This window comes from Colius striatus, chromosome 5 (genome assembly GCF_028858725.1).
Source record: "Colius striatus isolate bColStr4 chromosome 5, bColStr4.1.hap1, whole genome shotgun sequence".
Taxonomy (NCBI): domain Eukaryota; kingdom Metazoa; phylum Chordata; class Aves; order Coliiformes; family Coliidae; genus Colius; species Colius striatus.
The window spans coordinates 51,707,131-51,725,658 of NC_084763.1; the positions used below are offsets into that span (position 1 = coordinate 51,707,131).

Here is an 18,528-nt window from a genome sequence, read left to right on the forward strand (position 1 = left end):
TAGGAACGTGCCACAAGGCACCATCCGGACTATACCCCCAACACTTTATTTAGTTTTAGTCAAAAAGATGGCAGCTTGGATTAGCAGCTGAAAATCAATTAAAGCAATAGTAATCCTCACTAAAAAAGCCAAAATACAGCCAGCAGTTCCTGACAAATCATGGTACCCGCAATACCACAGTAATTCTAGTCTAAAAACAGAGGAAGTCAAGGTTATCCCATACCCAGGAGTAGCAGATGTTGACATAAAATCATCTTGTCTATGACTCTGTGACATAAAGTTGTCTTTCTAATGCAAAGCTATTAAACAATTTTAACATGAAGTAGCTTTTTAAAAAATAAAGAATGCATCATATGCATAACATGAGAGAAATTAAGACTACAACACCTGTGAAGTTTTGGAGAGTGTAGGGTTTTTTTAGACTTTTAGGAAAACATAAAACCTGTAAATCTGTAAAAAAAGAAAGAAAATATGTTTTCAGGATCTACATGAAATTTTATAAATGTCCTAACTTTTCAGGTACATATTTTTAATGGAAGCTTTTATGTTATGTGGCTAAATAAGAAATTAAAAGAAAATAATGCTTCCTTAAAAAAAAATATTTACTATTATTTAAACTAACTAATGTTGTACCATTATTTATTTATTCAGCCAATGGGAAATAAGTGACATCTCTTCCTGCTTATTCTAATCAAAGTCAAATATTTGTTCCTTCTGTGAGTCTAATTACAACAGTCTGATGTATGATATTTTGTGTTACTAAAAATAAGGCTACAAATGAATAAATGCAGCTTAAATTATGCTTCAAAGCACAGTGGAAGAAAGCCCAATGTTAATGCATACACATTGACAGCAGGTCTATTTCCAGACTTCAGACACCCACATATCCACAAAATAGGTGCAAATTGGAAAAGTCTCTGCTTATTCATCTGGCAGTAAGTGTATCTGGAAGTGGATATATCATGTAAAACTCAAAATCAGACTCAAACTCTTTCAAATACAGAAATTTTTTTAACTCTTTGGTTTTTCACTGTTAACTTCTTCCTCTGACTGCCTTCCCCCTTCCTTGGAAGGCAGATATCTCCCTCCTGACTGAAAAAAATACTTATCTCTGACTGAAATTAAATTACAAATAGTTTTTCTGTTTTGAATTAAATCAATGAAAGAACGTGGAGATAGTCAGTTAAATGTAGAAGTAAGAAATGTAAATTCATTAGACGCTGAAAAATTTTGCTGAGCTCTGGAATTTACAGTCATGAGACATTACATAGTCCAGAATTTAGCAAGCCAAAACAGAACTGGACATTCATGTAGTTATCAAGAAGATCCAGCCTCACAACTAACGTAATTTTGGAAGATAGATTCAATCTCAAGATGAGAGACAAAATACTCTGTAATTACTAAAGATTAGACCATACATGATGTACATGGTTGACTATCCAACATTCACCTCCCGAGACGCTGTGAGAACCTCCTTAAGAACACATGGTAGAAGCCATGCTGAAAAACGTACTATTAGTCTTTCTGGATTTCAGACGTGACCTACAAGAATAGCTTATTCAACAACCAATTTAGATTTTTAGGGTTATTTTGGATAGGTTCTTTGGGTTTTTTAAGTGATGAGGACCTATGGCAGTGTATTAATCAGCCAGTGAAAACCTTTTCTAAATTTAAACAAGTGACAATGCTCAATATTTTTACTGCGGCAGCAATCTCCTAGTGAATAAATGGAATCACTACAATCCAAAACACAAAGGACTACACAAAATGCAGTTATACAAGAGGTACTAATTAATGACAAAAAACCCCAGAAGCCCCAGAAAGAAGCTTTCAAAATAATTCAAGTCAACTAAAACTCCCTGCATTGGTTTGATGTGTTGATAAAAAACACAATACCACCAGATTCTGGATTTACTGAACTGGTTCAATTATCATGACTGGATGAACATTAAAAACATACATCTCAGAGGCTGCTGTCAGAGTCACAGGTGTTGGCTGCAATTTTCACAATAGCACCATTTCTCCTGGTGCACTCAACTCATTAGAAGAGGAAGGAAACTGGAATATATGTTCATAAGTGATTTGCTTATTTACTCTTGTTTTTTTATCTGAGTCCACAAAAAAGATCGAAATCCCAAGGATTACAGTTAAACAAAGTCAGTTAATCAAGATGGCTTTGTTGCAATCTGTCTTTGTCAGAAAATCAACTCAAAAATGCTGTCATGCAGCAGCAGTGGTCTAGAGGTGCATTTACTTTGTTAATGACTGACAAATATGTGCTCCCCTCCCAAGTGACAAGTAGTAAAAAAATGTTCCCACCGGGAACCTAACAGAACTATTCAACTGAAAGAAGAGTTCAAGCACATTCACAACCATTTCTGGGAAAATGATCTTGAGGCACAGCAAATACTCATAAACATCGAAGCTGACCACAGGCTACAGGAGGAACCCCTGACCAATGACCAGGGAAGCTACACTGTAACCTCAGTTTTACCACTAGCACAATCTGTTGCCCTCACCCAAGACCTCTGCCTGTCTGTGATGCTCCTCACCTGCCAAGCAAACAAATCTCAAACCTTCTGTAACATATCTCCAGAACTATGGACAAGAGAGAACAACTGCTCAAAACCAGCATGGCCAAATATGTCTGAAGATCAAGGCTTCATTTCCACTTCTGTCACAAATTTTTTGTGCTGTTGTAAATGAATAAAGGGCTTGAAATAAACTTTGGAGTCACTGACAAGCCCCATCTACAATGGTGCTCTGAGGACATCTACCATGTTGTTCACCACTAAGCTGGGCATGACACACAGCAACCTGAGGTGCTTTGGTTTAAAAGTAGGGTTAGAAAAGGAAGGAATGGCAAAGCACCATTCAAACACCAATCTACTTCTGCAGGATAAGTAAAGAAGGAAGGGAAGATTTAGCCTTCTGATGGCCTAAGCCTGAAGGAGGTTCTACAGCTACGTCTTCATTTCCAGATAGAGTACCTTGATAACCAGGCTAAAGCAACATGGGGGAAAGACTCTTTCCATCACTGATTCATGAAACTTTGCTGCCATGAAGAAAGGAGTGCAAGATCCTCGTGAGCAGGGAGAATGTGAAAAGAGGAGCTCAATTCTGCAGTCCTGTGATGAGGTTCATTCAGCAGCTGACCTGAGGGGCTAACAACAAGGCTACGGAGACTGAACCCTGGAATATGTCATTGCCCAGTGGCTTGGCTTCAAAAGGGAAAATGTGAGGTTTGCTTATCCTAAACACTCCCCCAGAAGAAGTAGGGCATCAGGCACAGGTTCAGAGGAGGAAGGAGGTGCCTCTGCCACAGCACTGCCAGGCCACTGCACAGGACACAGGCTCTCCTCTCCACCACTGCTGAAGGAGCTCATCCTACACCGAACCATCCACCAAACGAGGCACTGCCAACTGCACCAGTGCAGTTTTTGGTAGTTTACAGAGGCAATGCAGAAAGCACCAGGACTAAACTGAGCATATGCAAAAATATCTCTAGAAATGCTTTGGGACATTTTTAACCAGAAAAGCTTTAGTCTCTGAAACCTAAGGAATCACAGGTGACTACAATAACCAGGAGAGGCTTCCACAGCCAACTCTCTTGAATGCAACTGCCTGGATTATGCTTTAAGGGATACCAAAGTCCTAGATCCTATATTGGATCTAACCGTAAGTAGCAAAACAAGATTACTCCAGGAATTTATTCTGTCAGCTGAATACAAAGGATTCTAAGAATACTTTTCTTTGTCATAGAATTTGACTAGAAAAATACACATACAAAATTCATATGAACAAAGGTAAGCATGTAACAGCTACCTGAGACTGCTGAGTTACACACAATAAGTGCTATTTAAAATGCAGAGAGGCATTGCCAGAGAAGAAAAGTTACTAATCCTGTTGAGGTAAAGTAACTGTGCTGGTTGTGGTTTGCATGGGGGGAGGGAAGGAAAAAGAAAAGGAATTGCTTTATTAGCCTTTTTGCAACTTTTTTTTGTTTACTTTTTCAAAATAACAGGTATTTTATTAGTTTTAACTGATAGATATAACTGAAAAAACTTAGGTTTATCAAAGCAAGTATTATCACTCCAACCAAACTCCACTTACTCCCAGAGATACCTTAGGGCTAGTAGTTTAATATGTACCTCAACACTTTTCTAAACTACAGAGTAAAACTGACAGACTTTGCACTGAGACATTCTCCTAGGAGTATTTTCTTCCTCAACATTTTTACTTATAGTGAACACAAAGTAAATCCACTTTACTTTGCCAGTGAATTACCTCTTTGTTCATTTATATATCAAGCTATTTATAAATATCTCGCAATCACAGCATTATCTGAAGGCTAAAGAGAATGTTCAAAACAAATGAACATGTCATCTCATGTCCTCCTTCCATAAACAAAAGCTAAGGGCTTGGAATCCAGTAGAGATTTAAGCTTGCAATCGTGTTTCATATACTCACTTTCATAGCTACTTTTAACAATGTAAATAAGAGCAGTTTCCATTAACATACAGTGGCACTGGAAAGCAATAAATTGTTGTACCAAATGGTACATGAGACAGAGGACATGTGTGGATGCTGTGGAGGGCCCCCCCTTCCCAAACAAGCATCGTGCTCTGTTGGGCTTACAAAGACTATTCAGAGAGAAGGGGGAACTGTTGTCTCAATTGAGCAGAGAAGAACCCATCGGCAGAGAGGAGGATGGAACTCACAGAAACCTCCAGAAACAACTTCTGAGGGTTTTTTTTTCCCCTGAATAAACACCTACAGCCTATGCTGACACAACAGCAAATTCTAGCTATATGACACTGACCTTGCAGATAAAAATAGGCATTTTTGATGACATATAATATACAGCAGTATGTGAACCAAGTAGTAACTCAAGAAAATGGGTTTGCTCAAACAGAAAAATCTGCAGCAACATATATCCAGATTAAAATCACATCCTTCATAGACATTTTAAATCAAATATCATTTTTAACTCTGTTATTTTGTTTTGTAAACTGGTACAGACCAGGAAAGTATTCACACAATATTAACAGTGTCTCAACTCCTCCCTATCCGATTCCATGGCATCAACCAGCAACAGTGTAATCCATGCAAAACATTCTAGTTAATTCGACACATTATCATGTGTACATATTTCAGTACTAAATACTAGATAGCAAATACTCAGACTTTGGGAGAAAGGTTACATTGAAATTCATTCTAAAATATTCTCATTACTGGCTTATTTTCAAGAAGTAACTAGGAGTAAAAGCAAAGGAGCTTTTACTAGGAGTAAAAGCAAAAGAGCAAAAAAGTAGTTAGTGATTGCTTCACTTTGTACTCCTTTCAATCCATTGACTTTAACAATCAATACGTGTTCCAAGAAAATGTTTATTTAACCTTGCCTGATCAAGCAATGCAGAACATCAGAAAACCTATATATCCTGTTTTTTCACCTGGAATTAGATAATGTGCTTACCACATTCTGCAGCCTCCTTATTCCCTAAATCCTACTGAGGATTTACATTGAAGTCTCTCTCGAGTCTACATTTCTGAGGTGTCTTTGGGCAGAACCTGAGACTTTTGTCTTTTCACATTTTTAAGCTCAGACACTAACTACGGCAAGCCCCACCCGTTCCCAACCTCAGCCTAACCCATTCTAAACCCTGAGTGATTTGAATCAACTCAACTTTGTAGCCCTAAACCTGCTTTCCCGTTATCACATCGCAGCAGTGCTGGCAGGGGGGCTATCCCTTATCTACTGATGTTTACTTGATCTGTTGTGATTGATGTAAGCACAAAAGAGGCTGCAACTAAGAACCCAGGGATTTTGCTCTCTCTCCAGAGAGACTGAAATATCCTCTTTTGTTTATATCTAAACCCCAAAAGTCCCAGTAGCCTTTCTGCTGTTGGACTTTTACCTCCAAAGGTGTTTACTCTTTACTAATGTACTTTTACCCAAGAAAAAAAAAAACTATTAGGAAATGCCCCAGCATTACCCTATGATATCAAAGCACACATTCAAAGCACACACTCAAAGTCAGTTTGACCCACTGATATTATGATCCATTAAAATAAAGACCTTTGTTATTTTTGCAGATATTAAATCCTGGAACAAATGCTGTTGTAATTCTAGGGTTCTATTGTAACAGTTAAAGGAGAGACATCTGGCAATAATCTACAAATAAATAGTGTCTCCATTCTTAGTTTCTCTTCCAAAACACTACCTAGGACATTTTTGCAGCATGATTCATATAATCAACAAAATACATTACAATGCCTTTCAAATAATTCCGAATTCTCAGTTCATTCAATAAAGACCTCATTTTTGAAAGAGGAAAGGGAACATGCCATGCCAGAAAACTTGCTTTATTGACTCAGCTTTGCTGCCAGGAGGAACAATGTGGTGAAGCAAACTCCACGATTTCAAAAGCATTTTTTTACAGCGAAGGCAGAAAGAGAAAGAGGCTTATTTACCGAAATGTAAGATTCCTCAGGTGAGGCCAGAGACGGTCTGAAATCCTCTTCTTTTAGTTCCAAAAGTTTTAATTTATGATGAAGCCTGTAATAATCCTTTCAAGTTGCCAGGTAAAACGCACGCCATAGCTCAGCCGTGTTTTCTTTCACCCTTTTTCAGAGTAACTTTGTTATTTGCATAAAGCTTAGTTCTGGCCTATGGGACTTCTTGAACATCTACAGGTTAGATTAGCTGTCTTGACATGCTCTATCAAGCATGACATCATGGATCTCCATGGTAACCTTAACCACACCTGCCCAGATGCCAGAGTTACCTGTCATGTTCAGACCTAACTGAACACAACAAAAAAAACCCTTCATCCACCATTTAGGCACTCAGCCTTGGAAGGGTGTTTTTTTTTTTTAAATGATAGAAATCTCATTTCGTTTGCCAATAAATTTGTTCTTCACAGAGCACAGGCTGAAACACCAGAGCTGCTTCTGAAGCTTCCATGTCTCCCAGTCAAACAACAACAAAAGAAAGCTGGGGTAAACATCTTCCAGCTCATTTTTTTTAAGGCATACTTAGCTCCAGCTCTGAAAAATTTCTACACATTCATTTTTGTTCTCTGCCTCTCAGAAAGGTTGGGTTTTTTTTAGAGAGGTGACTTGTAAAACTGGTTCACAGCAGCGACTAGCCCCCTCCCATGGCCAGGTTAGCATTTTAACCTCTTAATTGCTAACTTTTTTCATCCCTGCAGCCGCTGGCCCAGCTTTTACACTTGTTCCTTTTCTTTCCTGCTCTGCTGATCAGAGTCAATCCCACCTAAGCAGGTTATCAGGTCCTGCCATGAGGTCAGCGGCAGATGATTCACACCATCTCAGACTTCAGAAGACCAAGACTGTTTTCCTCCTGCTTTCCTCTTTTTTCTTCCTAACCTTCCGGGGGATTACGTTAGCGCCTTGCTTTCATTAACACAGACGAGACAGCCTTGGCAGAGACAAGGTATCCAAAGCTCCTGCAGAAACTCACATTACCTATAAAAAAAGATCTTGTTCCTTGGCTTTCCAGGCTTCCAGGTGGAAGAAGGTCTGGTGCCCAGCTGCAGGGCTGTCTTGCAAGGGGGAAACCCTGCAGCATTAGGGTATGCTACCAGGCTACGGATTGCAGAGCCGTGGCCACAGGGTGCTGCATTCCCCTGGGGAACTTTGGGGTGCACAAGGCATGGCACGCCCACACCCCCACAGCTGCTACAAATTCACACCCCAAACTCACCACACAGACCAGCTCAGCTGCAGATTATTTGCCTTGTGGCAGTATCCCAAGGCCCTCATGCAAATAAAAACAGCCTCCCTGACTCTGTGAGCTTTCCTTTCCAGAAAAAGATAGCACAAACAGGGCAAGGAACCCGTAGGGCGGAGTAGGGATGATCTGTGTGCACAGCTGGGAGGTTTCAGGTCACCATGTTAGTTAACCATCAGTAATCCCTTTTGGCATTTTACCTGCCCATGATTGTACTTCTGATTTGTGGCAGGTTATCAAGGGTAGAAAACGGTCCTCAGGAGGCACATCCAGAGGGGGATTTGTCTGAATAAACACGGCCTGGAGGAAACCACTAATACATAGTGGATGATATGGACAACACTTAGAGCTGACCTTGCAGGTTGTGGGGCTACAGTATGATCTAAAAACATCAAATATTTTTTTCTGAAGTTTATTATCTGCAAATCAGAGGTCATTTTGCCACACTCAGATACTGATGGTTAAAACAGACAAGAGAAGACAGGGGAAAAAAAAAAGACAATTACTAATCTCGATATTTTTACCCATTTTTGTTGGTTATGGACCTGACAGGGTTCAGAGCAACCTGGAAGACAAATTATGTGACATCCAAGGGAATATCTCCTGACTGTAAATATTGAGATGTTTTATGTCCCAGCTGCAACATTTGACATAGAGACTAGAAAATGGTGTTGCATTAGCTACTATCCTTGATAGATCTCCCACAGTGGGGAAATTCCCACCATGGATCATATTGCCACTTTTCAGATATTGGAGTAGCTGGAGAAGTAAGAAGGGAGGAAAGGAACCTGGAGAATAAATTGTGACGTTTTAATTCATGTCTTCCCATATATCTTACAGACTTTGTATGTGATATATGTATGCAAATACACATACCTACTACATGTGCATGTAGTTTGTCTTCTATACCACTGCTACATACAAACATATATACAGGGGAGGGGGAGGAGGAGGGAAGGAAGTATGAATGCTAAACACAAATACACCTTCCAAAGCAAAATTATAGTATGGTCTTATTCATGGAGCAGCTGAGTAAACATGCATTATACATACACACACATATATATACACACAGACATGTAGCTTATATATATACATACCTATATGTAGTGATACACAGGGATACATAGGTACACACACACACAGACAACACACATATATGTGTGTGTGCACAGACACATTTGGTAAGGAAAAAAATCCCTCTGAAATACAATGCCATGACCATAATAATCTTACTGCATCTGATGAGCCAGACTGTTGATACATTACATTCCAGCTAAGCAAAATTTCTTATAGTCAACTTATTCCTGCATGTTTTTAATGTGGTCTCTGCTCAGTTCACCTTTTTTTTTTCAGTTAGGCTGGCTGGATGGGGTCTTCAGTCTTTCCCAATCCTAGGAAAGACAGTGTGATGCTCTAATAGTAATTTTTAGAGTTATTTTGGTTTAAAATAATTTTAAAACTCATTACATGCAATATTTATGTCTAATCATAAAAAAAATAAAAGCAGAGGACATTCACATGAATTTTACCCTCAATAAATTTGCAAGGATGACACATTTTAAACAAATAGCAGGAACAGTTACTGCATTCCTTCTGTAATTTATTGCCTTCAGAAAAGGCTCAAATTACAAAATGTGTAGGGCACAATGCTGTAGGCTGTTCAAACTCGGTTTCCAGTGTCTGCAACACTGGAACTAAATATTTACATGACTCCAAAAGATCTAATCTCTGGATTTCACCCCCCTCCCACCCCCTTTATTTAATTTGTATGCTATCTTTATCCACCACCCAGCACATTCCACACAGTCACCAAAGTTCATGGAAGAGATAAGTAGGGAGGGAAGAAAAAAAAATCAAGAGTTTCAAAGGAAAGGAGTGAAGCTGTTTTAAAATAATGAATATATCATTGTCTTTAGAGGTAAAGTCTTGTAGCAATTTCATCTGCATACATATGGATTCTAGCAGTTGTGTTCTGAGGCAATGATAGCACCTGGGATCTCTAGAGACCATAGTCAAAGAGAAATTACAGGGGGGAGTTACCAAATGACTGTCTTTCCAAACCTGTAACTACAGTTTGATCTCCAAAGCTTTGGAAAGCTTCAGAAGAGGCTGGGAATTCTTTATGTACAATTAATCTGTTGTTAAAGCTGAAATACCTAGAAAACACTAAGAAAAAAAATATGAAAGCTTTGCTGTCAATCATTTGTTAAACAGGAATAATGGGCACGAGATTTTTGAGCCTGAACTTCAAATTCTGCTAGTTGATTTAAAAAAGAAAACATAATTAAGGATTAGAAGGTAGACTGTTTGTAAAGCTGAAGAGATTAACATTGCATCCATCGCCCAGAGTTAGGCTGTGAAGAGATCGTTGCACAGCATCCCCTGAATTGAGAAGTTTGGCGCGACAGCAGTCTCCACCTGCTCTGAGAAATACATCAGTGTGTCACATCTCCTCTGACCCTACATCTAGCTTTTGCTGCTGAAAAAGCAATCGCAGGCAGGCAAGAAGCAAACCACCTTAAGGTACGCTGCTGACAGACCAATGTGGATGTGAAAACAGCTTGGAGGAGGCAGATACCTGTGGATAAGTCCATACTGTTTGTATTAAAAGACTCAAAAATAATAAAGCGAGCAAAAGGGTAACAGAGTCAGCTAAAGCATACAGAGACACTCCTCATATTTTCTTTTCTCCTGAGCAGTGGTGCCAATACTGAAAGTGTAACAGAAGTTAACAGCTGTTCTATATTTTTCCCTTCAGCTGTGAAAAGTAGATGGAGACCCATATACTAAGATCAAGAGTCTCACCTTCATCCTCTTCTCCACATATATTCTAAAAGAAAAGGTGAAAAGCTCTTAAGAAAAAGGTCAGTTTCAACAAACAATTCCAAGGTAATATTGAATAGTTTCATTTTTCTTATTGTTTCTTTGAATTTCAAGGGAGCAACCAAATCTTAGGCTACATTAAAACAAAATATATATATCTGTTTAATGCTTTGCTACATTCTCACCTTTTGTAATGAGGCAACACTCAACTTTTGTAGAGATTATAAAGACCGTTTAACACAAAGCAAGACACGGATTTGAGTTTCATACCTGATCTCTCAGTCTCTCTTGGTGTCCCATTATTGCTGTAGCATGGTGGGGATATTTCTGTTTCAGATGCTCAAGAAATGCCTCTCTCTTCCTGTCCATTTCCGAGGTTTGCATTCCCAGTATTTCTTTGGAACTGCGAGGGCCACCTACTGTATGTCTTCGAGGGATGTTGCGGGTGGACTTTGAATTAGAAGCAGCGTGACTGTTCAGGGTCGAAACGAGCTCTTTAGATCGGAGACATTCTGCATCATCTAGTGATGTTACATGCAAAGTGGTTTTTGCCTGGTCTGAAAAGCAAACAAAACAAAAAAAAAACCCAAAGTAGAATATCATAAGAACTTAATCCCAACAGTCACATTAATAAGAAAGCAATCAATAGGAAAGCTAGGCTCTTTTAAAAGTCAGGTATTGTTCAATAGCATGTTCTGCTTCAATAGGCATAGACGTGTTGCAAGAAGTGGCCTGGAAATGGTAATTTATATAAGCTATGCACAGTACTTACTTTTAGCACACAGCTGCAATATTGTCTCACAGAAAAGTGAGCATCATTAAAGTACATGTTCCTTTTATATCATCTTTACCACTATGTCACTTGAAAAGAAGAACTGACAGGGCCCTTATTCCTTGACCTTTAAGATCTACAGGATGCTTTCCACAAAGAGAAACAAGTTTCTTCAATAGGCTCTGGTACACTTGATGGCCCCATAACTAGTATCCTTAAGGATAGCAACTGATAAAATTCCTTTGACAGGGAGATTTGAAATCCTCAATCTTTAATCCTCAATCTTTTTTCAGTGTATTTTCAACATGCTCTGAAACATCTATGAAATAATAAGAGGGTTTTGGAGGCTTTTTTCCCCCCTTATTTCTGACTGTAGTCTGGTTTTAAATTTCACAGATCTCCTTTGAATTTTACACGTCTCAGGATAGGAGACTGGAAAATACTACATCACTTTTTCAAGAAACCATTTCTTAAGAAACAGAATAAAGGCAAGTTTTGTGTAATATAAAAAGGAAAAAAAAAAACCCAAACCAACCAAACCTCAGATAAAGTAGATTTTATAGTTGTAAAATTTAAGACCATGATGTTTGTAAGGAGATAAGCAGACAGGGAGGCTATGTAAGTGCTGGCTTATCTTCAGGTAACTGTGCAACATGAACCCTCTGGTGTATGAAAAAGTGTTGTCTGGAGTCTTGTTACCTAATACCTTTGAAAAATCCCTCACTCCTTTGTCAGCAAAGGGAAAAAAAAACCCAACAAAACTCAGAAACATTGAAAAGGCCTCTCCAAGTCTGATGTGGCCTTCCTCATCTTTGCCCTGCAGCCTTGGACATTTCTGTGAGTGTTAACCCTTTACAGTATCTTCCCAGGAACAGGAAACTCCTTCCTTTACATATTTTTTATATATGTCTATTTCCCTGCCTGACACTTTTTGCCCCTGAGCCCTTTATCCTCCCAGCAACTGTTTTCTTCACATGCTGTCATTTATACAGCACTGCTGTTTGGAAACAGGCACCTACTCGCTTCTTTTTATGGTTCAGTCAGTCAGTTTGACATCCCACCTACCACTTGCCTCAGGATTTTATGCAGAGGATTTTTCAGCTTGCTGGTGTGTGTTGTCAGTTGCCTGCCAAGTGTCGTGCAACATCAAGCCCTGGTAACACAGTAAATCCTCCATCAGTGGAGCTGCTACCAGGGTGATATTCCATCAGTTCACATGGTGAAGCCCTTCCCTTGTGTTTCACGACAGCAAGAGGCCTTGGAAGGTCCTCAAAGACTTTGCACATTTCTCTAACTTTCCCAAGATGCTTAAGGGCTCCAAAACATCAATGACACCCTCTCATTTGTATTCATGGAAACTTATCCCGAAAGCAGAGTGGACACAGGAGCCCAGACTGGTGGCATCACACCTTAATGAGCACAGATCCAGGCATGACTTCAGAAACAGGTTTGGTTTGTGCAGAAGTTTTACTCTCACAGATTCAAAATGCCATCTCTTCAGCACCTTCTAAGACCTTTGTAGAAGCACAATCCTGGTGAAACCTTCAGAGCAGCAGCCTCATGTATGTCCACACACACACACTCAACTTTTCCAAGCACAACTCAATTAAAGAACATCCAGCCTTCCTGATTACTGAAAATCTGGAGCACTGACTGCCAGGTACACTCAGCCTAATTGAGAAAAGTGTCAAAAATGAAAGTTTTGCTTGCAAGAAGTAAGTGTGGCTACTCCAGATGCACTCAGACAAAATGGTTTCTGAAAACTGCAGTCCTTTCAGTGGATTTTACACTGGAGGAAAAAGGTGGGATGGGGTGGGCTGGAATTTACCATCTTTAATTTGTTACACCAAGAGCTGAGAGGTTATATTCCTGAGGTTGTTGGAAGAAAGGCAGCAGACATAAATAAGGGACTTCCTTGGAGCTTGAGAGAGACAGCGTGAACGTGGGTGACTGAGTGCAGCAATTTGGTATAAACCCTTAAAGTATGGTCACAGCAGCAGTTTCAATCACTGAATTGGTGGCAGGCACTTCCTCAAGAAGGCAGGTAAACCTACAGCGACAAACACAACTGAGGGCTCATGAATGTGTATTTTGGGCCCTAAATCTCTCTCATGCAAAGCCTTTCCCTACTCTGCACTTCAGTCCTTTCAATAGTTTAAGAAAAAGCTAATTATTTGGCACATAAAGAGACATATCAAATAAAGTGCTTTACCACTATTTGTTACTGAGTGAAACCTTGAGAAGGAATAAAAAATAACATATTTTTCTTATACTCTACTCGAAAGATCAACAAATTCTCTTATTTTTCTTTCATATATTTGGAAAATACTGTATAAATACCAGTGAAAAGAAAGGAATGCAAACTATGCAAACTAATTGCTAGTCTTGCCAGTGAGCTGACCTGGGCATTCAGCACGATCCCGCAGCATTATAGCACACAGCAGCACGTGATTTTCTCTGCAAACCAAACTCTCCCTCACGTTTCAGTATGGGTCTTTTCCCTAGCAATTCCTGAAAAAGTCTTCCATGGCTACTTCCTAGATGAGGACAACTGACTTTGATGGTGAGGCTGAAAGCTGGGATGGTGAAACCCCCATCTGTGTAGCTCGGGGCACATAAGCTCCACAGCTGCTGTGTGGGCCACAGTGCTGGAGAGGGGAGAAACTGAGAGAGGTTTTCTGGATTCCAGAGTTGCTCAGTAACAGTGTGGGCAAACTTTTCATATCTTCCAAGTGAAGATAATGGGCCTAGAAAATCAATCCCCACAGATAACTGTGAAATGTGTGAAAGACCATGTGATGGTTCCCAGAAAAGAGCTAGGAGTAGGGAAAAGATAAGTTGTGCAAGTACCCTCCTTGGAAAAGGAGTAAAGAGAAGTCAATGGAAAACAGAGAGGTGTGAGATAAGCTTGTCTCCCTCCCTCATATTCAGAAGCTAAAAGCTGAAGGTCTTTCTGTTCAATAAATCAGCAAGTCTAGAGGGCAATAACAAGCAAGACTTGTTGATTGACATGGGAGGACTTTCATTATCCAAAGGCTTGAGTAACCATTACACTTGTGTTGCTTCTCTGATCTGAAAACAAATTTCAAGACTTCTTCACGTCATCTGTTGCTACCATGGATATAACCACAGGACAGGCTCAGCACAGAAGCAGTATGCCTAGGATTATCAGGAAGATTATCATGAAAGATTAATTGCTGTGAGCTAGAAATTGAAAAAAACCAAAAAGTCCTCCAACACGTCCTGATGTGCAATTCTTCTAAGTCACACCCTCCATGAAGTCTACAAAGGTCAGGAAAGTCATTACTTGTGAAGATTTTAATAATCCTGTTTTGCAACTCAGGTGACATGAGAGAAGAACATTTTCAGAATAATTTCAGAAAGGAACAAGTACAGACCTGACCCATATCAATACTATGAAATTGAGCCTAGAAGCAAATCACATTCAATACTTAAAAGTTCAAAATAGAATATCATTTTAACAGCATGAGTCAAACTTGTCCCTGTTGTATTTATGCTAGCAGTAAGCTTGATATTATTTGGAATCTTTCTAATTTACCCCACTGTTTCTACCATTACCTCTCTTTTCAAGAAGCTTTCATGTACAAATTTTGGACTTGGGCCAAAACTACTACATTTGGCTGCAAACCTTCAGCATTCAAAATTTTTGGGAGCCATAGGATCAGTCTGGCCAGATTTCTGTTTTTCTCGCTCCACAAGTATCTCAGGCAGCTTCATACAACTCGCACAGAAGAAATATGTTACTGAAGGCACTTCCCCCCCCACCCTTTTCAGTCGCATCCTTTAAGTGAGGATTTCTGTCCCACTAAACATATACAGACACAGATGCACGTGACTTGCACTGCCCAGCATTTTACCTTAAAAATTGCTTCAAAAGAGCATTAAGCAACTAATGAACCCCCAAGAAAAAAATGAAAAGGATTTTTTTTCCCCTCCTAAATTCTCTATGTCCTATTTTCTGGTATTACCTATTCACAAAACCGTGTCTCTTTTAAAACCACAGGTACTTAACCATACACTATTTCTGGTTTGTTGGGTTTTTTTAAGAAAAGCACAGTAACACAACTTCTTCTGAAGTGCCAATAAGAATACAATACATATGAACTGGGAATGTTCACAGGTGCTCCACAAATACTGTAATAGACACAGATTAGCCTAAGTATTGGTCATGCTACCTGAAAGTTGTGCTCCACGTGGAACAGCCCACATAGAAATCACAAGGAAAGAGTTTTCATTCTCTTTTAGACAAAATAGATAGTGCAACAGCAATCACACAAACACACCACAGCTGACTCGCGGTGAAGACCATGCTTATAATTTCTTGGCTTCACTCCAAAACAAATCTAGCTGGTTTCACACAAAATAAACTACCCCTGTGACAATCTGCCGTGAATCTCCCTCTTTTTAAAAGACACCCCAAGGAAAAGATAAGCTCTAACCTACTTCTATGAAATAAGAGCTATTTCCTTGCCATAGGTGAAGCATGCATGGCACTTTTAAAGGGAAACTGACATGATTTCTCCCCCGCCGTAGCAGGAGCGGCACCCTCCGCACTAGTCAGGGTCCCGCAAACTGTGACAGCGATACCGCATGCTCCGGGCTTTAAAGGATAGATAGAAGTCTCTTGAAGGAGAAAGTTAAACTCTTAAAGTCGGAGTATTAGGGAAATCTGCAGAGCCATTAGCACAAGAAAGACATGCTGGGTTGTTTTGTTTTGTTTTGCTTTTCCATGCATTCTGCCTCCAGTTCTAAAAAGCAGCAACGAGGGGCACGTTTAAATGAAACTCCATCTTTGCCTGATTCTCTTACTTACCCTTCATCTGTCTGCTGTCTGTTGAGTAAGTCAGGCACAGCTCAAGTTTCTCTTCCTCCATTGTCCCTGCCTACCGCACAAGCTCCCCTCTCCAACTTGGAAGCCGCAGCGCCCGGGCTGTCAGCGCCCGTCTCCGGGAGGAGAAAGGAATCTCCGCGGTGCCGGTGCGCGGTCCCCGCTACGCGCCCCGCATGCCCGCGGCGCCGGGCCGGGGGCCGCCTCGCCTCGCCTCGCCCTGCCGCAGCGCGGGCAGCGTGGGCAGCGGCGGCCGGACGAGCCCCCCAAGCCCTGGGCCCCAACAGGTGATGGGCTTGTCTGCAGGCGAGCCCCTAGCCGGCTGGCTTCCCGCTGCAGCCGGGGAGCCTTATGAAAGGGAACATTTCAAACATGATTACAGGCCGGAGTCTCTGCTGGAATCCGAATCCGAAGCCTTTTAAATCTCTGTCATGGGACAAAAGCCTTTCCACAGAATATTTTTTTAAGCTCGTAACCACCAAGCCCACAAACATTCCTGATAAATGCTCCTCTGTCTTTTTTACTGTCTAGTTTAAGAGTAATTCATTATATAAGCGCTTTGAGGTTTTGTTTTCTGTTGAATTCTTTCAAGCTGCTCAGAGAATGAATTAGGGAAAAATCAAGATACGGGAATTCAACTTTAGTGAAGCCAACAAAAATGAATGGTAGCAATAGGCAAGCAGAGACTTTAGTTAAGAGGGATTTTGAAGCTGCAGTAGCAAAGCATATAGAAACATATAACTAATTCTCTTTTGGCAGATCAGAGGCCAGAAGCCCACATGAGAACAGATCCACTGGGCTGCATGGCAAAAAAAATAATGTGGCTGAGAAGGACAAGATCAAATCTCACAGATCCCACAAGATGCCACATGTGCTTATTTAGTGGAGGACAGCAGATCAAATCAGTCTACCAAAATCATAGCACAGACCCAGGGATGATGGAACAGAGTGTTGAGTTACAGCATCAAGGCCAGAAAGTTTATCTACAGACAACTTCTGAATAAGGTTAAGAACAAGGCGTAACTGAGTTACTAATAAAAATATGCAACTTCTCATTTACTTCAACGTCATACTGCAACACCAGATACCAGTACCTTGGATGCCTTTCTACACAAACCTAGCATAATCTGGTCTTCTAAGCTTCCTTCAACTCTGACTTCAATATAACATGAGCTAAATTGCCTGCAATAGTCTCTCAACCACCCAGTCTAGACACGCTAGCAAAATTCCCCTATTTTTCCTTCTATATCTCTATCTGGTAGAAACATCATCCTGTTTACTTAGATAACTGAACGCAGAAATGTTTTGTGTATACATAAATTCGACACAGAAGCTCAAGGAGAATCACTCTCCTTGTGCTCCAGTTCTCCCCCTTCTAGAGAGAACACTCATTTGAGTAAACTACAATTAACAATTGATAGATGAACAAAACTATTGTTCATTAGCTCTGACATGCATATTCTCTAGCAGTTAAGAAATATTTATTTTCCTTTTTAACAATTAATTCTATATGGTCTTGGAACCTGGCAGAAGTCCCAGAAATCTGGCACAGAAAACATAGAAAAGATGAAAATACAATCTAAACATTAGCACTGCTATTTCAGGTCTGCAGTACAGTGCTCCCCACAGAATACTCCTATAGTTGCCCTGCAATATAAAGAAAACAGTGTGATACACATTGTATTTAGAGTACTGTTTTTACTGGCCTTGGGTTACTCGTACTCATTCTGATTGTGGACTGTTTTAGGAGGAGAAGTGATGTCCAGCCATCTCACTTATCTGATGTTGCCTTTTGTGATATGGAGGAATGTGCCTTTAACTCTGAGGTTTTCCAGAGTCCAGACATCCGTGATGAGTCTCCTACAACTTATACTCACATCCAGCTAGAAGGATAAGAGGACTCTTACAAGAATAGTGATCACTGAACACCACCAACTTAAAGAATATTATTCTCTATATTATAAAATAACTTAGAAACTCCTAATGGCAAAAGAAAGCCACTGCAACTGCCTGGAGTGGCAACATGAAAGCTGTACCAAGATATTACCTGTACACAGGGCTCAGAAACTAAGAATTAGGAGACTAAAGGCATTTAAAAAGACGTTATCCTGAAAGAACGCAGTGGGAAGCACAAAATATACTGGCCTACAAATGCCTAAAAGGAGCTTTTGCAGCCTTGTACAAAAACAAGGTTCATTCTAGAGATCAGTACAGTTTGTACCAAGAGCCATAATAAAATCAAAATCAACATACTCTAGGCCTTTAGGAGGCTTTACCTCCACATCCACAGTGGGGAAAAACAACAAAAACAACACACAAACTAGA

The 18,528-nt window shown here is 40.1% G+C and overlaps 1 protein-coding gene across 8 annotated transcripts in view; it reads right to left on the reverse strand.

Moving 5' to 3' along the window:
• KIAA1217 (KIAA1217 ortholog) overlaps positions 1-18,528 on the reverse strand; it is a 356,921-nt gene that overhangs the window by 163,666 nt on the left and 174,727 nt on the right. For 6 of the 8 annotated variants that reach the window (XM_061996582.1, XM_061996585.1, XM_061996586.1 and 3 more), the window contains one exon: positions 10,853-11,139. In XM_061996582.1, the coding sequence (XP_061852566.1) occupies positions 10,853-11,139 (287 nt within the window). Of the gene's footprint in view, positions 1-10,852; positions 11,140-16,188; positions 16,300-18,528 lie in introns of those variants that run through there. The other 2 variants (XM_061996591.1, XM_061996584.1) reach the window with 2 other exon arrangements.